The sequence below is a fragment of the Alosa sapidissima genome, chromosome 24, assembly GCF_018492685.1.
Source record: "Alosa sapidissima isolate fAloSap1 chromosome 24, fAloSap1.pri, whole genome shotgun sequence".
In the NCBI taxonomy this organism is placed as follows: domain Eukaryota; kingdom Metazoa; phylum Chordata; class Actinopteri; order Clupeiformes; family Clupeidae; genus Alosa; species Alosa sapidissima.
In genome coordinates, this window is record NC_055980.1 from 17,953,348 (window position 1) to 17,975,988 (window position 22,641).

The following is a 22,641-nucleotide window of genomic DNA, read 5'->3' on the forward strand; positions in this document are numbered from 1 at the left end:
GTCGTCTAAAACCTACCTATGACCAAAGGACCAAAGACCAACAGGGTTAGCCATGACACTGGGGTAACTGACCTGACTTCCCTGCCTTACGACTCCACATCCACATGTCGACTGCTTGCCTTCAGCAACTTCTGGTCCTTTATCACTGTAGCTCTCTCTCTCTTTCTGACTTAAAGCTCTCTCCATTGCTTGTGTGCCCTATCAGTGCAGCCCAAGGATATTGTTTGCTTCTCTTGCTACACTCTGCCCTGGTGAGTGTGTATGTGTGTGTGTGTGTGTGTGTGTGTGTAAGGATGATAAATGCATTAAACAGAACCAAATGGTACATTAGCCATAAATTGTTGATTTGTCTTTTTTATTTCAAAATTGCCCATCTCGTTTATAATAAACAACTCAGTTAAAACTGTACTCCACAGTGTACTCATTTTATATACAGTTGAATCTCTTTTCTTCATCTCTATGTGTCATATTTACAAAACTTGGCACAGACTGCTGAAGAACATCATGAAAAGTTGTGAAAAGAGGACAAAAAGGGCTGAAAGCTACTGTAGTTAAAGTCATCGATGAGCAGGCAAATTACATGCTGCAAACCTGGTTGCAAGGAACCTTTCTGAATCCCATTAATCATAACTGGGTACCAGCACACTGTATTAAAACACCAAATACATACATACATAAATAGGAACATGTTAAACTGTTCAATCTATCTGATTTCACTGTTCACAGCTCACAGAAAATAGGGAATTTTTTTTTTTTTTAATTTAATAAATTTAATGTATTTCTTATATTAGTATTTGGAATTTCTGAATAGTTGGAAGAGTTGTAATTTAAGCCGTGTCACATAGGGAAGGATATAAACTAGAATGACAGACAATACAATCAGCTGAGTTTACAATTCAGAGGAAATATTTCATATATTTCAGTCTACAAGCCTATTCGCAGTGCCGGAGATAACTACCGGTACATTGAGAACTCTAACCATAACAACTAACCATCCACGCTGAAAGAAACCTTTTCATGGATATCATTCAGGTTTCAATGTCATGCCTGTCAAATTAGATGGACTCTGATGGCCTGTGAGTGTTTTTATTGTTCACACAACCACCCGACAATAGGGTTCTTCATGTTGTTATTGTTAAGACGTTATTGTTATTGTGTGCACACTGCCATTCTTATGGGCTAGAGAGATATTTTAAAAGTGTTTTTATGATTATCGCTTTAGTCATCATTTGCAGAGCAAATTGTAAATTGTGTTGATCAAGTTGTCCATCTTGTGGCAGTGAATACACAATCTAACATAGCACACAGTGAGGGTAAAATACAATAAATAAAGCATTTTTTGAAGGTAAGGCACTTTGAGGATTCTGTGTTGAAAGGAAAAACATCGTTCATAAAATATCATGTTAATGTGTTGTTTGTGTGACAACATGGATATGTACAAATTAAATTGAATAAAAAAAACCCAGCATCAAAAAAATATATATATATATTGTCCTGTTTGTCACTTCAGTTCAAATTCTTGAACTAGCTGAATTGGAAATTCCGAGCCATTCTAAATTCCGTTCAGAATGGCGCACGTCCATAAAGGATCCATCATTTCAGGATTCTTTTCAGTATTCTCCGTTAGTGGCCCTCATTACTCTGAAAATAGGGGTTTATGTGGCCGTGTGTCCGGTATGCAATGCCAGCCATGTTCTGGTTCCCAAAGTTCTTCTGTGAATAGAACACAGAATTAGTTAATTTCACAGGATACTTGAGTAATGAGGTGAATAATTACTGCCACTACATATGGACAGACTGACAGGTTTAAAGGAGAATTCTGGCGAGTTTTCACATAGATCTCCGTTTCACGAGGTCACAGAGTACTGTCAGTACGAAAACAAAAAACAATCAGTTCTACCTAGCTCAAGTTGCTGCAGCCAACAGCTAGAGCTGCCAGGCAGCTACTACACTCTGGGGGCATGAACATGGGGGCTCATGCCTGGTAGCTCTAGCTGTTGGCTGCAGCAACTCAAGTTATGTGAAATCATATGTTTAATTTTTTTTTCGTTATCTTGAGTCCTTGATATATGTGAAAAATCACCGCAATTCACCTTTAACTGATGTGAATACACATGTTGAGTAAGGTTTTGAAAGAAGCCTTTTGGCTGTCTTTTTTATTGCATTTTTAAGATATGGGAATTGGAGAACCTTTGTGCTCTTAGCTGTAAGATTCAGGTCAGCCTCATTTAAATTTTAAACAACATAAAGAGAAAGCTTACAAAGATAAGACTATTGACAATAAAGACCCAGTGATCAAATGTTAAAATCATTTCCTGGCAAGTAACATGTAATAAGCGCTACTCGCGAGTTGATTGTTGATATCTGAAAATGGCCGCCGGTGGCTGAGGCTGAGTTATTTACCATTCCGTTGCTTTGGTGATCAGGCATGACCAGGGCGCGGGTGCTGCCACTCTCCACTAGCTCCAGGTTGGCCGGTTCCCAGCCCTTGCTGTTGGCGTTTGCTCGTGGGATCTTCGGAACCGTTCGGTTCCTAAAGTCATATTCCACGTAAGGGCTACTCTTAGCAGGAGAGGCGGAGCCTTTCTTTGACTTCCTGTCGCGGTAAAGAACACAAAGTCCTGTCATGAATGTTTCTCATGCATCTCATGGTGTCCAGCCATGACAAATTAGGTTTTAAACCGTCTCCATTTAATGCATATGACTCTCAACGACTCTCATGAATGCTATGTTGTGTGCTGTATTACAGAGTTTCAGACCAAGATACTTTTTAAAACATTTCCATTTCATATAAAATATACAGTATATGCATGTATATTTCATATGTGTATAACAATTATTGTTAATTCACTACTTATTCACTACTTAGCTCTTCTTATCTTACCTGCAACAGATAACAATGAGGACTATCAGGAGAATAAGCAGAAGTCCACCCAACACACAGGACACCACTACCACAGCTAGCATGTAACCTACAAACAAAAAACACTCATTAGTTTTAGACATGCATACTGTACACTGATGCACATGTGAAAGGTGAAAGGTCCCATGGAAGACATGCAAGGTCAATTATAAGGTATATAAAATAACATGCATGTGAATATGCATACAGACACACACCCACACACACAGAAACAGACACACACACACACACATAATGCACATACACACACAATCCTACACACTGTGACATTCAAAGGTTTACAGACGCACTGGAGCTGGGTCTGGTTGGTGTCGACTTACTTTCTTGGCAGTTCACTCCAGAGTAGCCGAAGGAGCAGCTGCAGAACAATAACGCAACAGTACAGAAGTGTTAACACAAGGAACGAGAATATTCAAACGCAACAGTACAGAAGTGTTAACACAAGGAACGAGAATATTCAAACGCAACAGTACAGAAGTGTTAACACAAGGAACGAGAATATTCAAACGCAACAGTACAGAAGTGTTAACACAAGGAACGAGACTATTCAAAAAGAAAAGACACGGCACATCACAATATAGAAGTTTAGCAGTTACTTTGCTAGTTACTAAACTAGCGGAGAGTAAAATCTCAGGTCTCACCTAACACATTCATTGTTTTTGGCCTTAGATCCAGATGGACAGACTGCAGACAGAGATAAAGCAGATTTGTTTTCAGGAGAACCACATAATATGTAAAATCCCCTAAGCATTGACAATATTCTGGATTCTGCTAGTTGCACACCACCAAAAAGGCTTTCTGAACCACTTTTGTTTGTGTGTCTGCTTTGTGTTTAAAATAACAAATGTTTTGCAAGCTACTTTCTGTCAAAGAAAATAATCTGTTCTGCCAAACATTTTATCTCCATTTTACATTACATGACCTAATACAACAACCGTATTAACTTTACATTAAATGCTATGCCACACACACCCACGCAGGAGCGGTCAGTGAAGTTGGTTTTCACGTAGCCCGACTTGCACTCGCAGTTCAGCTTTCCATCTTTTTCGGAGCAGGTGGTGGAGATGGGGTCACAGGCATCAGGTGCAGAGCACAACTTAGTGTCTAGAGAAGAGAAAAAAAAAACAAGAAAAACAAGAATTGCTTTCATGTAGGAACATGGTCTTGTTTAAAGTAGAAGACTTTTAGAAGGTAACTCTTTTCCAAAGTCATCCACTGTGAGACAAATACAGACGATTCATGTATTAGTTCAGCTTCCACATCCCAACATTCCTGATGTTAACACGCAGTAAAGGCCCAGGTACTCTGGTTTGCCATTGTGTATGTACTGTGCTATAGGCCTACAGATAAATTTACCTCACCTTGCCTTACATAAACTACTTTTGGTGACTGTGTATTGAAGTATGCATCAGTGGTGTATTCTTATTTTTGAAATCCAGTGTTTGTGGAATTTTGGGATTAAATTGCTTGGGTTAGTCAAGAGTTTGTCTTTGCCAGATACAGAAGCTACACTACACCCTTTTAAGTGCCTTAAATCTATGTGGGTTATTATTTTAATTTAACAGGGATCATTATCACTTTAAAGTTATACTTGTATTCTTAAAAAAGTAAGAGTCCCTCAATATTTAAGCATTTATAATACCTGAATATTTTGAGACTGCAAACCCGCACCCCCTTTGGTGAACACCACCTACCAGTCAGAGTCGCTCCCGCGAATAAACAGCCAGTACAGCTTGCAGCTATGACGAACGCTTTATTAACAGCTGTAGCAGTGGTAGTGGATGTGGGACTGTAGATATTCTGCACATTAGCAATCACACTGCCCTCCCTGTAAGACCAAAAAGCAGCAGGTTAAGAGACAACTGAATTTCAATAATAACAATAACAAAAAGCCCCGAGAGGCCGTAGGCTACAGTGATTTTAGAACAGCAGAAGGGGTGTTGTCAGGCACGACACGCAACTGATTTGATTCATGTCCTCCAGCTTTGCATCTGTTTTCCTCCATTATGTTCTGTATCATTATCAAGAACAATTAAATCTACATTAAAACTCTTTAACAGTAAACTGATTTGTAATTGTAATTGTAATTTTCTGAAATTTTATAGACCAACTAACTAATCGATTCGAGAAAGTAATCAACAGATTAATCAAATGATGATTGAAACTAGATGTACCGCATAGCGGTACAAAATATGACCGCCGCTCAGTCCTGTACATCCGTTCCGCGATAATAAATCACACTTCAATTTGTCTCCATCTTTTACTCCATCCCCCACTCTTGAAACTTTTGTGTATGCTTGTTTGGCATGCCTGTGTGTGTGTGTGCTTGTCAGTAAAAGCCAACCTAAAGGTTATTCAGCTGCCCGTCCATTCTTGTATAGCAAAGAGGATATTACATTTGGCGACGAGGAAAACGGTGAGCTCAGAAGAAGTTGAAAACAACAGTCAAACAACCTGAGTGAAAATCGCGGAGACTCGGCTAATGTCAGACAACGAAGAAGCTAACGCTAACCGAAACGTGGCGATGGCTATGATGATGGTAGGAACACTCACGGCTTTTGACAATAACGCCCAAACTTGGGAGGAATACGTGGAAGTATTGGACCATTTTTTCATTGTAAATGGGATTGCAGATGAAGGGAGGAAGCGGGCAATATTGTTAAGTTCGTACATACAGTTTGATAAGAAGCTTGTTAAGCCCAGTAAAACCGGGTGCTAAATCATATGCCGAATTGACGGCACTGCTTCAGTCACATTATAACCCGAAGCCCAGCGAGATTGTTCAACGATTTAAATTGTATTCGAGGACTAGAGCAGCAAATGAAAATGTGACTGAATATGTGGCAGTGTGTTACGTGAGCTCGCTCAACATTGCAACTATGGAGATAAGTTGACGGAGATGCTACGCGACATGCTTGTTTGGGGCATAGCAGATGATCGCATGCAGCGGAGATTGCTGGCAGAGCCTGAGTTGACGTTCGAGAAAGCCTTGAAAATCGCGCAAGCCATGGAGACTGCAAATAAGGATGTGTGGGACCTGCAGCTTCGGCCGAAAGCGCTGGACAGTACAGTGAGTAAAACTGCATCGCAAGGGGCCGTATACAAGGTGAAGGCAACAACTAAGGGCCAAGAAAAAACAACTTTGTTAACATGTTATAGGTGTGGGGGTGAGCATATGGCAAGAGACTGTCGCTTTCTTAATGAAAAGTGCCATGGCTGTGGTAAAATCGGACATGTGAAAAGAATGTGCAGATCTTCGTCTCTAGACCAGCAGCAGCTTAAGGGGAGAGAGAAGCGCAAGTAAAAGAGTTTCAGAAATGATAGAAAGCAGTCTGCCCATCACATAAGGCAATCTTCCGAGGAGGTGTCAAGTGATGAAGAGGTATATAGTATAAGTATATATACTCTTTTGATCCTGTGAGGGAAATTTGGTCTCTGCATTTATTCCAATCCGTGAATTAGTAAACACACACAGCACACAGTGAGGTGAATCACACACTAATCCCTGCGCAGTGAGCTGCCTGCATCAACAGCGGCGCTTGGGGAGCAGTGAGGGGTTAGGTGCCTTGCTCAAGGGCACTTCAGCTGTGCCTACTGGTCGGGATTCGAACCGGCAACCCTCCGGTTACAGGTCCGAAGTGCTAAGTCCAACATAATGAAAATAGACCCCATTACCACCCAGCTTAACATAAATGACAACATTGTTGAATTCAAAGTGGATACTGGCTGCAGTGTGACAATTGTGTCAAAGACTGAATATGGCAAGTTATGGACATCAGGGCGCACACAAGAACTGCAGGATTGCTCAATGACTCTGAAAACATATACAGGTGAAAAAGTACCTACACTGGGAGCAACGGAAGTCACCGTAAAGTACAAAGACCAAGCCAAACAGCTACCAGTAGTGGTCGTAGCAGGCACAGGGCCCAACGAGCTGGGAATGAACTGTGTGTTTGTGAATAAAATAGAGCAGCCACAACTGACATTACAGGATGTGCTAAGACAACATGAGGACGTTTTCAAGGAGGAACTGGGAACCTGGGTAGGCCCACCAGCAAAAATATATATCAACAAAGGCGTTGCTCCAAAATACTATAAACCTAGGCCAGTCCCCTATGCCATGAGAAAAAAGGTGGAGAGTTAGAGAGACTCACAAAACAAGGAATTATTGAACCAGTGAAATTCTCGGTGTGGGCAGCACCGATTGTGCCGGTGTTAAAGCCTGATAATTCGGTGCGCATCTGTGGAGACTACAAAGTCACCGTCAACCTGGTGTCGAACTTGAGCAGTATCCAATACCGAAATTGGAGGACTTGTTTGAGAAACTGGCAGGTGGGGAAAAGTTCAGTAATCTGGACATGAGCTATGCGTATCATCAGGTGACACTTGATGAAGCATCCAAGCCGTATGTCACTATAAACACACACTTAGGTCTGTTCCAGGTGAATCGTCTTCCATTTGGGGTCTCCTCCAGCCCCGCAATTTTCCAGAGAATGATGGAGAATCTGCTGGCGGGCATTCAAAATGTGGCTGTTTATCTGGACGACATTTTGCTAACGGGCCGGAGCGACCAAGATCACCTGACAACACTGAACCAGGTGTTGACTCGGCTCCAGGAAGCGGGCCTTCGCCTAAAACGCAACAAATGTGCGATCTTGGAACAGGAAGCAGAGTTCCTAGGACATAAGGTGGACGCCTCTGGACTACATCCTCTACCACACAAGGTCAGTGCCATACAGAAAGCACCTGCACCAACAAATTTAACAGAATTGAGAGCATACTTAGGCCTGCTCAACTACTACAACAGGTTCCTGCCAAACCTGTCAACATTGTTATCGCCCTTACATGAACTGTTACGAAAAGAAACCAAATGGAAATGGGAGGCGGAACAAGAGAGAGCTTTTGAGGAGTCTAAGCGACTCATGCAGTCAACTGATGTGTTAGTGCACTATGACAGCAACAAGGATCTGATCCTGTCCTGCGACACGTCTCCGTACGGAGTGGGTGCAGTGTTGTCACATCGATGGCCAGATGGACAGGAGAGACCCATCAGCTTCATGTCACGGACATTGACGTCGGCTGAATCAAACTACTCACAACTGGACAAGGAAGGTCTGGCGGTGATGTTTGGCATTCAGCGCTTTCATAAATATATATATGGAAGGAAATCTGTAATTTGCACTGACCACAAACCATTACTGTCTCTTTTCAATGAGATGAAAGCAGTGCCTCAAATGGCATCTCCTCGTATTCAGCGTTGGGCAGTTACCTTGACAGCATATGAGTACGAGATTGTCTACAAGCCAGGGAAAGACCATGGCAACGCAGATGCTATGAGCCGACTCCCTCTGCGTCATCAGTCCAACAAGAGGAACGAGTGCTGATGATGGAGAATGTGACCCTCGTCTCAGCAGCGGAAATGAGGAAATGGACAAGCAGAGACCCTGTGTTGTCCAGAGTGACTGAGTACGTCCAGCATAGTTGGCCGCCACATGACCCAGACCCAGCTGTTCAGCCGTATGCTGTTAGGAAAACAGAGTTAAGTGTGCATGATGAGTGCGTATTGTGGGGCTCGCGTGCTGTAGTGCCACTGCCAGGACGGGACGCCTTGTTACAGCAGCTACATCACGGTCACATTGGCATCACAAGAATGAAAGCTTTGGGGCGAAGCTACTTCTGGTGGCCAAAGTTAGATGCAGACATTAAAGCTATAGTAAAAAGATGTGTCAAATGCCAAGAACAACGTAACTCGCCACCCCCGGCACCCCTTTACCCATGGGAGTGGCCAAGCAAACCGTGGCAAAGGCTACACATTGATTATGCAGGGCCTTTTATGGGACACATGTTTTTTATCCTAATGGACGCACATTCAAAATGGATGGATGCTTACTCATTAACAGCCTCGACTTCAGCCATCACTATTGAATGTCTACGGAAGAGCTTTAGCAATCAGGGACTGCCAGAAACAATTGTGTCCGATAATGGCTCATGTTTTGTGAGTGCAGAATTTAAAGAATTCATGAAGAAAAACGGTATCGAGCACATCACCTCTGCCCCCTATCATGCTTCATCAAATGGCTGTGCGGAGCGCGCAGTCCAGACAATCAAGTCAATGATGAAGAAGGCAGGTGACGGGAACCTCAACACTAAGGTGTCAAGAGTGCTGTTTAGCTATCGCATCACGCCACAATCCACCACCGGGCTGTCACCTGCTGAAATGTTACAAGGTAGGAGGTTAAGATCAACCCTAGACCAAATTCATCCAGACCGCCGAAAAAGGGTCGAACGAAAACAAAGCATCCAGAAGAAACATCATGACAAGCAGTTTTCAGAGAGGAGCTTCCAGGAGGGAGACACAGTGATCACAAAAAACTTCAGTCATGGACCTAAGTGGATTCCCGGGGTCATAACCAAAATCACAGGTCCTGTCTCCTATAAGGTCATGCTGGGAGATGGCAGCATTGTGCGCAGACATGTTGACCAGATACTGGCCAGATCTGAGGACAAGGACTGGATTGAACCAAAGATCATGGAAACCCTGGGACAGGGGACCTCAGCGGCTGCTGCAGTGTCCGAGCATTCCATTCCTGCAGGAAACAGCTGTGTTCTAGAGGGAAGCATGCAGGACTGTACAGAACCTGCTCCCGACAATTCAAGGTCATCCCTGCCTGACCGCCCACCTCCAGGCATGCCAGTACAGTCACAACAGCAACTGGCCACACCTGCACGACGGTCGCAAAGAAGTGTGGCCAAGCCAAGTTATTTGAAGGATTTTGAGTGTTGAATGAATTGTAAAAAAAAAAAAAAAAGTGATGGTGTTCACTGGAAGAAGCATAAAACTTAAGGGGGAAGGAATGTAGTAGTTGGGAATGTTTATCTCGGTTCTGTCACTAGGTGGCGGCATAGGGTTGTAAGTACCATGTAATAGGTAGCACTGGGTAGTATAGCGTGGTAGTAGGCCAGTGAAGGTTGGTTATGCTTATTGTACGGCAATTACTAATGTTCAGTAAAAGCCAATCTAAAGGTTATTCAGCTGCCCGTCCATTCTTGTATAGCAAAGAGGATATTACAGAAACCAATGGCTTTCGCCTTACAGTATGAAGCGGACTTAAACTGCCATATCGTGGCGAAAAGTTGTAATAAAATTCACGCAGCTCCATGAGTCAAGGAAAGCGCGAATGAAGTAGACACTTCTAAATGGGACCCACTACACAGTAGCTTAAAGTGTGTTGCTAAAGCAGCCATAATGAAATGAAGGTGTCATTGTTTGGATACTTCATACACACATGCTTTTTAATCTCACAGACTACAACTACCAAGCTGGAATCAAAGCACATCAATTCCCCTCTCACACCCTGCACGCACTTAAAACAAATAAACAGGCGTCTCAGTCTCACGCATGTATAGGCAAAACTGTATCAGACCGGTGTAACGTTGGTAAATCTTCCATTGCACAGAATGATTTTTGTAGCACGTGCAACAAATGACAGTCGAAAGATACAATTACAGTGCTGCTATCAATTTGCTTGGTATAACCGCATTTATAGTTTTCTACAAATGCAATCAATCAAATTGGCCTCCATCACTCAACCAACGCTAACGGTAACATTATTGTACCTAGGTCCTTATTGATATTATAAGATTAACGTACCTGCAGTAAAAACCCAAGCATGTCCGATAAACATTCTCAGATTTATTTAGGCTTCAAGAAGAAATGGGAATTACATTTCATGTGAACATCGTCCTATCCTTATTAGACGTTCTCTGCGGTAAACTACAGTCCTTGTAGGAAGCGTCCATTGTTTTTCCAACCCACTTTTAACTTCCAACAAAATTACGTCTCACTGCAACAATGCGCCATCTAGTGGACAAACGACTACGTATCGCCAATACTGGAAATGCAGCCATGATGATGATGATGATGATGAATATTTGGCTTTCTTTTAATCCTTCTGAATTTGTAATTATGTATCGGCCGTTCTAATACTGATAGTATGTGCGTGCCTAAATTTTTTTAGACCCCCCCATGGATGAAATTCTACGAAACTTGGCATATCCCCAGAGAATGCCAGGTCAATCATACACATAAAATTTGGTGCAGTTCTGAACATCTTAACTGAAGATAGGGGCGATTAAAGCAGAATGATATTGCATTTTCATTTTTACCGGGGGGGGGGGGGGGGGGGGTGCAAATCACAAATGAGTGATTATGGGATTATGGGCCAGGTTGATGTGGGCCCTTGAGACCAACATACCATAAAAGATTCTTCATCCTCAGTGCCACGGTTCAGGTAGTTATTTAGGAAAAACTGCTTTTTTTGCGGTTCGGGGGGCCCAGTACGGGGGGGGGGGAGTGGCCACTGGGGACGAAACGATTTTTTTCCGTAAAAGTCTAGTGGGGCTACATACCCACCAAATTTCATGTGCACCGGTGTTTCGGTGTCCCGGGTATCGTTGACCAAAAATTCAGGAAGTAGATGACGGGGGGGAAAAAAAAAAAAAACTTTGACAATCATTATATGACCGCTTCGCTAGCGGCGGTCATAATAACTGTTAGTTGCAGGTCTACTTTGGTGCCATTTCAGTTTCAGCCAAAGATTCGCACGTAGCGCTCTAGAATCTTTGGTTTCAACCATTCTCTACCTCAGTGACCACACTGCCTTCTGTGTAAGGTCCAAAAGGCATCAAGTTAAGACAAACACCTACAGTAGATGACTTGAAGACCTTTGACCTGCGTATTTTTTGTTCTTGTCTGTATGTAACTGAGATGCACTATCAATTCACCAATTCACATTCAATTCACCAAATCAATTTGTTTAGGCGTGTAGCTGACGTTTTTATCCAGACGTGCAGTACAAACACCCTGACTGTACTGGCTCTTCATAACAATGCACTGATAATATAATGTCTTACCTCAAAAACATGACATTGTAAAATACAGGCTAATTTGATCACCAATGTGCTTGACTGACTGATGTGTTTATTGTGTGTTGGCTCTTGCTCATGTCTGTCATTTCATAGATATTTTGAGAGCAGCAATGTTAAATGTAAATGTAAATGAGGTTTCTAGGCCAAGCATACTGGCTTATACAAGGAATTTGGTCTCTGAATTTATTCCATCCGTGAATTAGTGAATGCACAGTGAGGTGAAGCACACACTAAAACAGAGCAGTGAGCTGCCTTGCTACAGCGGCGCTCGGGGAGCAGTAAGGGGTTAAGTGCCTTGCTCAAGGGCACTTTAGCCATTCCTACTGGTCGGGGTTCAAACCGGCAACCCTTCAGTTACAAGGCCGAAGCCCTAACCAGTAGGCCACGGCTGCCCACAATGTTGAACAATTACTCCATGAGGATTAATAATAGCAACACATGTATATCAACTCAGTCAATTTATTGAACTGATTCTAACTGATAATAAATGATCATTAATAAATTAGATGGCCCACCTGAGGCTGAAAACAATGGAGGTGATGTATCCCTCTGTATTATTGTTAAGCGTTGACTGGAGCTATGATTTTAAAGACAGATGAGGTTTAGTGACAGAGGGACCACATATAGGGCATAGGTCATACATGCATTATGTGATTTTTCTGTTTACTCCAACCAATACAAATGTTTAATCCATCATGCCATGGCCTTTGCCTTTATATTTCACCACAATTAATACCTTTCAGGGAAATATTTTAAAAATACATCAAAAGCACAGGTGTTGCTATCTTTATATTCTGAAAAATCTGAGAGACGTTTTCTAGAGGTTATAAATTATTCTTTTACATATCCAATACAGTTAGACTTACCTCAGCCACTATCTCATCAGAAGTCTTTTTGAATTCTTCAGAAGTCTTGTCTGCCATGGCTTGGGTAAAGTTTCGAAATACCCGTATCTCAGCAGGAAAGACATTTGCTGCAATAAGTGCAATTAAGGAGACAATTTTATTATTTTCATTTCTGAAAATGAACCAAAAATGTCTCAGTCTAATGATCATATAAAACATAATATTAATACTTGGTCTTAATTGCTACAGCAAATACTCTTTTATTGCAAATAGCCAAGAATTTTCTTGGCAAGGTTTGTTTGTACAATATTACATTAACTGACATTTAGCTGACTCTCTTATCCAGAGCGAATTACAGTGAAATAAGTACGGTGGAAAAGGTAGTTGCTTCCTCTGGGGCAACCCCGGGCTAAATGCCATGCTCGGGGGGCACAGTGTTGGCAGCCCCTGGGATTGAACCCATGACCTTCAGGTGTTCCATGTAAACGCCCAGATCTCTAACCACTGGACAACCACCTCCTTATGTTACCTGTACACAACACCAGCTTACCTTCTTTGCAGACATTGTCCTGTAGCACCAGTCCAGTGAAACACACACACGTATAGTTGTCAAACCGTGGCTCACACCGACTTCTCACTGGGCACGGGTTTGACATGCAGGGATCTATGACGGGACAGAGCAAACAAATTATCTTTCAAAAATAATGAAAAGCTGATGTCAAGGAAGGACTAATGCTTTCATTTTTAATCAGCAATGCTATGTGTAGGTAGAACCAGTGTAAAGGGAATATGCATATCTGTGAAGTACATCAGCATACCAGGACGTGCAGTGACGGTAGGTGGGGTTGAGGCATCAGGAGTTGAGGTTTCAGCTGTGTTAGGGCTGTTAGGAGAGACTGTGACTGGAGTTGTAGTTCCTTCAACTGGAGTGGGGCTTGTAGTATCGGGTGCAGGCGAACTGGGACTTGTAACTTCGGGTGCAGGCGAACTGGGACTTGTAACTTCGGGGGCTGGCGAACTGGGACTTGTAGTATCGGGTGCAGGCGAACTGGGACTTGTAACTTCGGGTGCAGGCGAACTGGGACTTGTAACTTCGGGGGCTGGCGAACTGGGGCTTGTAGTATCGGGTGCAGGCGAACTGGGACTTGTAGTATCGGGTGCAGGCGAACTGGGACTTGTAGTATCGGGTGCAGGCGAACTGGGACTTGTAGTATCGGGTGCAGGCGAACTGGGACTTGTAGTATCGGGTGCAGGCGAACTGGGACTTGTAACTTCGGGGGCTGGCGAACTGGGGCTTGTAGTATCGGGTGCAGGCGAACTGGGACTTGTAACTTCGGGTGCAGGCGAACTGGGACTTGTAACTTCGGGTGCAGGCGAACTGGGACTTGTAACTTCGGGGGCTGGCGAACTGGGGCTTGTAGTATCGGGTGCAGGCGAACTGGGACTTGTAGTATCGGGTGCAGGCGAACTGGGACTTGTAGTATCGGGTGCAGGCGAACTGGGACTTGTAGCTTCGGGGGCAGGTGAACTGGGACTTGTAGCTTCGGGGGCTGGCGAACTGGGACTGGTAGCTTCGGGGGCAGGCGAACTGGGGCTTGTAGCTTCGGGGGCAGGCGAACTGGGACTTGTAGCTTCGGGGGGTGGCGAACTGGAACTCATAGAATCTGAAGTACTGCCATCTGGACTGACTTGAGTTGTAGAACTGTCAGCAACTGAAATATTTCAGTGGAGAAGAAATGAGAAGTGAATTACTTGCTTTGTGTAATAACTTTAAAGCTTGGGTTTTAGGTTGGTTTGAACTTGATAGAATCATCTATCATATATCACATATACAAGAATGCTTTTCAACCGGTCTCAAAAACCAGGCAACCGGTCTCAAAAACTCACATTAGCTTGTTTCATGCTACTTAACAGAAATATATCCTATATAACATTTTAAATGTTTTAGGTTATATAACGTTTTAAAACTGTTTTTTTATAGATGTGGTAAGGTTTCAAGTGTGAGAACTTCAGGGGAGCTTCATTCCATTGTTTTTTTTTTTTCTATTAGGCCTTACATTTTCTAGACCCATTTTCTCTCTCTCTGAACACTTTGAGATGAACGGCAGCAGTTTCTGTTGATGTTTGTTTAATAGGACTAGACTTATATATCTCTTCTCATCTCACTGGCAGCTGCTGATTCTCCCAAAGGAGCGAGGGGTTGTGATAAGAGAGGACAAGGTACACAGGTGCAGGAGTGGCAAGGCACAGAAGCCCTCTCTCTTTCTCTAGGCTTCAATCTTATGCTTGTTTAAACAAAAAAATATGAACATTTTCTTAACATTTTTAGTTCTTTAATTATTAAAAAAAACTATGAAATATACTAAAAGTGTCCCCCCCCCCCCCCCCCCGCCCCCGCCCCTTTCTTTCAAGCACACACTTCTCCAAAGTATTGTTTTAAGGCTGACTTCTTATAAATTATTAATTTACATTGTGTAAATTGCTTTTTTTTTTGTTGAGATCCGGGTGTACTTTAAGTCCTGCTCAAACACAGTCCCGGATGTATGTGTGTGTGTGTGTGTGTGTGTGTGTGTGTGTGTGTGTGTGTGTGTGTGTGTGTGTGTGTGTGTGTGTGTGTGTGTGTGTGTGACAGAGAGAGAGAGAGAATGTGTGCCAGGAAGGGAAGGGGTGTAATCTAAAGAGGAATAAAACATTCAGCTTAATGAAACCCAGACATGGTCATACGCATATGGTCCAAGTGTTGTACTTCAGCTACATGTGTCTGGCTGTGGGTTCTATGCTGTAGTACAGCAGCAATGCATGGCCATGACATTAAATATAAAGAGTTCAACTAAATTCGATGAAGGCCCCATACAGTTTGTAAACACCACAAGAGGAAATAATCCAGTCAAGACACAACAGTCTTGCTACAACAATAATCCAAGTACAGCATATTTGGCCTTATAAACCCCTACTACGTTTGACCTCATTTGGCACTGCCTATTCACAGAGAGGCCATTTCAACCAATAGACTAGCGGACAGGGTTGGGGTCAGACCACAGAATAGCTTTCCCTGGGGTTACCTATACAAAGCCAGAGAGCTCAGCCCAGGAATGACACAATGAAAGATTCCCATGGGTAGAAACAAGAGACGCACATGCTCCTGGGAGAGAAACCAGTCTCTCCTAACCTCACTTGGTTTGGGTTTCTCAGACAAGGTCTGCATAGCATATACCCGGGAAAACATAGGAAATCACTGCTGTCAGTGAAACCAGAAGAGGATACAAACTCTAGAGGAAACAAGCTCTTCCAAAACATGTGAAAATTGTGACACATGCTCCGTTTTGAGTGGAGTGGAGTGAAGCAAAGACATTTGTAAGATGCATGTGTAGGCCTAGTGGGGAACATTGCAGTATCATAGTAGGCCTAGTGGGGAACATTGCAGTATTATAGTAGGCCTACTGGGGAACATTGCAGTATCATAGTAGTGTGTAACAAATATTGGTGACTTGTTACTTTTCTTGCTGATCTGTGGAAGGGGGAAGTTGTTAAAATTCCTGTGCCAAGATATGATTTGGGCAATCTAGTCCTTTGTACCTTTGGACCATGTACCATACAATAAAAGTAGTTTGCCTGTTATTTTCACTGTTAATTTGGAAAAATGGGTGTAATAAAAAAAAGCTAAAAATGTATCACTAACTGAGGTTTTATTAATTCACCTGCGTCACAATCAAGAGAACTCTCTCCAATCAAGAAACACTCTCCAAAGCCTCTCCAAAACAAAAAAGACAACACAAAGGCAAGTACAGGACAGTTATTCTGACTCAAGCGAGTCAAAGATTAATCTTTGCCACTAACAGGTTGGATGACGTCCATATCATACTGATAACCCCTCCTCCTCATTTACTCTCCGTGTATGCGCCTTCTCCTTAATTCACTCCCCTCCTCCCTTTTTTCCTCTCTTCTATTTCCTCACTCTCTCGCTCCCTCTGTCGATGATGTCTTTGCTGACAGTCTGTCTCGATGTGAGCTTGTTACCTGCCTCTGTCTCCCTCTTTAGCCAGCTTTGTCTTGCCACTCGCTGCTGATCTCCAACCTCTTAGTGCGTCGTGAGTCGTGACTGAGCAGCACCCCGCAGGTGGAGAGAGTGGAGAGGCCAGACAAAAGCAAACACTCACCGCACAAAGAGAAGCCGAACAAAAACACGAAGCTTCAAAAGCTACTAGGCTGGAAAACCCAATGAAATCCCTCTTCTCTATTCTTACCACACACACACACACACACAGGTGCACACACACACATATGCACACACACACACACACACACACACACACAGATACATACATAATCAAGTGCGCACACACACACACACAATCCCTGGTAAAATAAAGACCATCTTGCTTGATGCTTGACTAACACAAGTACGCAAGTCTGCCAGGTGGACTAAGAGTGATAAAGAGAGGTTTTAGATACACTGGGGAAAGGAGGAGAAGGAACAGTGTGTGTGCTGGTTACTATCACAGTCACCATAAAAGCTGTGCCGGATAAGGTGTGTCGACACCGATGACCCGACTCCATGATATATACCATGGGTACTCCTGGAACAAATCAATGCTGGGTGTAACTAGTGTTCGAGAGGTTGGTAGTGTCTTGGGTGGGGACTGGTTCAAAGGTGTTTCAGATAGTACCTTCGCCCCCTATCTAGATTATCGGTATCTGCTCAGTGAAAACTCTTTACCTATCAAGATCGTCCATGTCCTCCACCCTTAAAGGAGAATTCCGGTTGTTTTCCACATAGATCTGTCTTTCTCAAGGTCACCGAGTACTGTCGGTACGAAAAAAAAAAAAAAAAAAGGAAAACAATCGGTTCTACCAAGCTCGAGTTGCTGCAGCCAACAGCTAGAGCTGCCAGGCAGCTACAGTGCTCTACACTCTGGGGGCATGTTCATGTGCCCTCATGTTTATGCGCTCGATGGTGTTTTATGCCCCCAACGTCGTCTTCCAGGCAGCGCTGCCACCAAGACAACGTTGGGGGCATAAATCTTATCTTATAAAATAAATAAGAAACTGTTCATGCCCCCAGAGTGTAGCACTGTATCATCATCATCTTCCGTTTTTCTTCAACCTACCTCTTTCACTACCTTTGCATGTAAACAGTGAAAACCTGACCTCCAATGATCTCACTAACTTAAGTAATCTGGACCACTTGCTCCAACTACCCTATTCACAGCCTGTGCTTGACAGCCATTTATGCTTCGCTAGCCATAACTGCTTCCTCATATAAGAGGACTCCTGGATAGGTTTGAGGGCTGCAGGAAACAGCCAGGATGTAATGAGGTGTAACTGATTGAAAGGTCTTATTGGGTACTGGTAATACTCCTTGGGAGAAAAACAAACATGTCTGCCAGTAAAACTCAGCCAAGAGTGAAATCTAGTCTAGCGCTGACTACCAGCAGAAGGGAAAATATAGCTAATCCTGTCAAGTTTCCCTTTAACACCAAGCTAGAGCAAAGGGTTATGAAGTTAATAAGCGCTCAGCTTGACCAGGACATAATGTGTGTGTGTGTGCCATCAGACAATAACTCCATTAACCGCAATTCAAATGCTACACCATTGGTACACCAATAGTTCATCCATTTATTTACTTATTTGCCATATTCTCTTGTGAACCTCCTTGTACTGCTGTAACAAATCAAACAAAAGTCTCTCCATCCGGAAAGACTGTACACACAGTACACACTGAGTTTCACTGTGTGTCGCTGCAGATAATCGCATCGGCTCCCCACCCTCGAAGCTCAACCCCACCCATCCTCCCTTTCCAAGCACTTAGTGTCCGATATCAAAAGTGACAGATTAGACTACCAGGAAAAGACTCCTGCTTCCTGTCTGCAGCCCAAACTTTTTTAGAGGTTGTAAATAAAAATTAGGAAAACAATAGATTAAACAAATGTGAGGAGGATATCATCGCAATGGCCCAGAAAACTACACAGAACTCCCTCACGATCATCACCACCTGTTCTCCATCTTCCGAGCTGTTGCCCAGCTGCAGTCACACACACACACTCTCTCACACACACACACACACACACACACACACACACACACACACACACACACACACACACACACATCCCCTTGTGCTCCTTCACCTTGATGGTCCCTTTGTGCTGCTTCTCTGAAAAAACACTGAATATATGTGTGTGTGAGAGAGACAGAGAAAGCGAGATGAAGGGAGAGAAAGAGAGAGGCATAAAGGGAAAGAGAATAAACAAGATGGAGTGGAGAGAGAGAAAGAGGGAGAGAATGACAATCAGGCATAGAGAAAGAAAGAGGCAGAGAGAGAAAAAGGCAAGAGAGAAAAAGAGAGAGGGGGAAAGAGAGGGAGAGCTGGTGAGGGCTCGTATGTCCATGCACAGAGGGCAACCTCAATCCCAGCACCACACAATGGATCCGATTTAGAATGCCACAGCAAGGCTCCTGTTGTTCTCCTCCTGGTAACAACTGATATGGGAAATACAGTCACTAAAACACACTTCTCTTGAGGTATCAAAACAACCAGTACAGAGTGTGGAGGGATTCACTTTTTTGGTAAAAGATATCAGATGCATTTCTTTCATGAGGGTAACCGTGTGAGTTTTCGCCCTAAGGTTTTCCCTCAAGTGCACTCTATGGTAACCAATCTGTGTGTGTGTGTGTGTGTGTGTGTTGGGAGGGGGGGTATGTCTTGGGGGGACATACAGGGGGGGATGTCTTCCTTACCCCCTAACCAGGCTAGTCACTATCACCATTATCAGATATATTGATCCAAGAAAGCATGGGCAAACACCTGAGCAGTGAAGCTTTGTCTTTTAGAACGCACACACACACACATACACACTCTTTCTCTTTCTCTCTTGCTGAGTCACAGGGGGTCCTGGGACATACTGGGACATACTCGAATAAAGGTTCGGTCACCACACTTCTGGGTTACCGTGGAAACATCTGCTTACTCAGGAGGGGATTAGGACACATTCCTGGAATAGCATGCGGCCCATCAAGCGGTGCTGTTCTGAAAAGTTCTGGTCACTCCACTCCTGGGACACAGACTTAAAGATAACCATTCTGAAGGAAACACAAAAAACGTATTGACTAAAGTACACAGGCCTTGGCTGGCTTGGCTTATCTGCAGTTTCAGAGCCTAGACATGAGATTCTGACCACAACTGCTCCAAAACAGGGGCAGCAACCCCCCCCTACCCACACACACACACACAAACAGACACACAGACACGAATCTAACAGTGACCTGTCACAGGTGCGCTAGTTCTCACCATCCTGCAGTGCCCCTTCAGAGTCAACCGCAAGTTACATTCACACCACAGTACTGAATTTGTTTTCGACATTAACTGGATTTCATGAACAAAGGCAAAATATACAGAAAAGCCATTCATCTTAGCTTGTATTATCCTAGAGAACCCATAGCATGGGCTACTCAATAGGCAGTGAAGCTATGCTATACTAGGCATACCGACCATCCACTCCATCAAGACACCTGGAATGCAACTCAAGGCTATAGGTGACCCTTTATGACCCTATACTTTCTAAATGAGGCCCAAGACCACTTTAAAACAAACTAGGGCCAATTCATCACTGAATCCAACAACGGAAGAGATCAGACTGCTCCAGTTCTGCTCCAACAGCTAAGCAAGAGGGGTGAAAAATTAACTCCCACGTTAACCCGAGAGGTCAGGTAAGCAGCTAAACCTGTCCCGCGCTTAACATATAACCGCGACCCTGACAAAGCGCCAAACACAGATCAAATAGCTCAATATTTCAACATGATGAAAAAGAGACGTTAGGATTGATGATATTCCGTTTCTTGTTCAAAGCGGTCTCTTTAGTTTGCCACTGGATTTTTCCACTGGAAGGATATGCGGCTCTGACCATAAAAATGTCCGGGATCACATGGTGTCTCTTTATTGTAGCCGTCTTCATTAAGCATCTTTTTCCAATTAAGATACGAGGCTTTTAGTTTTGGTGAATTAATTACTAATTCGGCCACTAGACAGCCTTTTAAACAGTAGCCTAGAGAATGATTTCAAACAGACGTTCGCAATTAAACTATTTGGCTATTAAGTTAATTTAATCATAGTTTAGTATACTGTTACTAATAGAAGTAGTAAGAAATATAAGCCTAACTGCAGACCACCATAACCATTAGGTTACATAATCTACCCAAACTTAAAATGACCGAAGTCAGAGGCTGAAATGAGCTTACCTTGTGAATGCACCCCTGACGCAACCAACCAGCACACCATCAGAACTTTTGCCAACGTCTTCATTGTTAATTAATTTATAACACAAGCGAGACTAAATAAAAACAGTAAAGATCTGTGTTAGTGTGCCCTTCTTGCAATAACGGGCGACCTGTAGTAATAGGATCCACAAGACGCTTGAAGTGAGGGTATCGGGCGAAGTCTTCGGAGAGTGGTCTTTATAGCTTTGGAAAACCCAAAAGATAAGTTACTAGCCACACCTCCTGCAATACAAGTGAGTTGTAAACGTCCACCCTGCTAATGATTCAGCATCCTCCCAGCCGTTTCACGTAGCCAAGTGTTGGATGTTGAAACAACGTTTATTGGAGCATCCTTTGTTGACTGTAGTTCTGAGTGAAATATTATGACTTATTTTCTGCACTGGTTTATTGTCCTCCTTTGATCTAAGCGGGCTGAATGTTTTTCAAATCTAAGGTTAGGCTATGGGGAAAACAAGATGCCAGTGCAGTCTGACTTGACTTGAAAATATAGGCTACACATCTGCAATTTCCTCACTCCTACACTGCAGGTAGACCCTAAGGAGACACAGTGACAGAAAAAAGATGTAAATTGAATCAAAGTTTGTCATCTCATTTTTTTTAAAGGTACAGCTTACTTGACTGCTTTTTGGTTGAGAAGGTTCCCTCAAACAACTTGACAAATTCATGTAAAATTCAATATTTCAGCAGGGTCTGTATTAAACACCATTGCACATTTATTAGTTTTTTTTTTTTAACAATTTTTATTCTTAATCAGTAGGTCATTTATTCTTGGTAAATCCTTAATACGCAACCAGTTGATCTTGATCTAAGGTTACTGGTATATATGGATCAAAATAGAGGGTTTATATGCTCCTAATATTTGACTTACAGTGACTAATAATGATGGCAATGAATAATTATTAAAACATATTAAGACAATGTATTAGAAGTATGTACTATTTTGATCCATACTATGTATTGATAGCCTTAGATTAAGACCAACATGTTTATTCAGGATTTACCAAGAATAATTCAGGTCTTGAGTGAGAATAAGACCTAATAAATGTGTAATGACGACAGACCTTATTGAGCACTGATACTTACACAATGGCTGACATGTGTTCGCTAAAATAAAGTGTAGTGTGCAATTAATAAAGTGGCAATGGCAATGAGTTAGATGTAGACTACCTGGATGGATTAACACTTTAGAGAGAAATAAAATCCTTCAGGATAAATAAAGTAACTTTAAATAACTAAGTAATCATTCTATGGAAAATTTGATTGTAATGGGATGTTAGCCTGCATTCGGATGTTGTTGTGATATGGGTGGTTTGGCTAATATGCCCATAAATTCTATCCATCACCCATTCTGTGTGTCATCACTGATGTCACACTGCCAGATTTATGCCTTTATAGCATGTTACGCCACACAGCTGTGTGTTTCTATAGGGACAGGCGATATCAGGACCAACAAAACAGAGACTCCCATGGAATTTGTGGTTACCTATCCCTTTCCAATCAACTGTCCGGAAGAGGATAAAACATTGGGTACTTTAACAAGACAGTTTGCATCAACTCTGAGATTTGTTTCATTTCATCAGACAAAAAATATATTTTTTGAGAATGTGGAAAGGAACGGGTGCTACTTTAAAATTCAGAAACACAGTTAAGCCAGTCTGACTTTAAATGGTT

The 22,641-nt window shown here is 42.8% G+C and overlaps 1 protein-coding gene across 2 annotated transcripts; it reads right to left on the reverse strand.

Moving 5' to 3' along the window:
• Positions 1–336: 336 nt before the first annotated feature.
• On the reverse strand, positions 337–21,125 carry LOC121700785 (mucin-13-like). Of its 2 annotated transcripts, XM_042084032.1 has the most exons (13): positions 20,932–21,125; positions 13,715–14,408; positions 13,515–13,654; positions 13,247–13,360; positions 12,718–12,824; positions 12,367–12,428; positions 4,618–4,751; positions 3,896–4,027; positions 3,565–3,607; positions 3,244–3,281; positions 2,885–2,972; positions 2,404–2,596; positions 337–1,713 (listed from the first exon to the last, which is right to left on the reverse strand). In XM_042084032.1, the coding sequence occupies exons 1-13, from the start codon at positions 20,993–20,995 to the stop codon at positions 1,624–1,626; spliced, it is 1,899 nt and encodes a 632-aa protein (XP_041939966.1). In that variant the 5' UTR covers positions 20,996–21,125; the 3' UTR covers positions 337–1,623. The 2 variants fall into 2 exon arrangements, with proteins under 2 accessions (XP_041939966.1, XP_041939965.1); XM_042084031.1 differs by having other exon boundaries at positions 13,515–14,408.
• Positions 21,126–22,641: the final 1,516 nt, after the last annotated feature.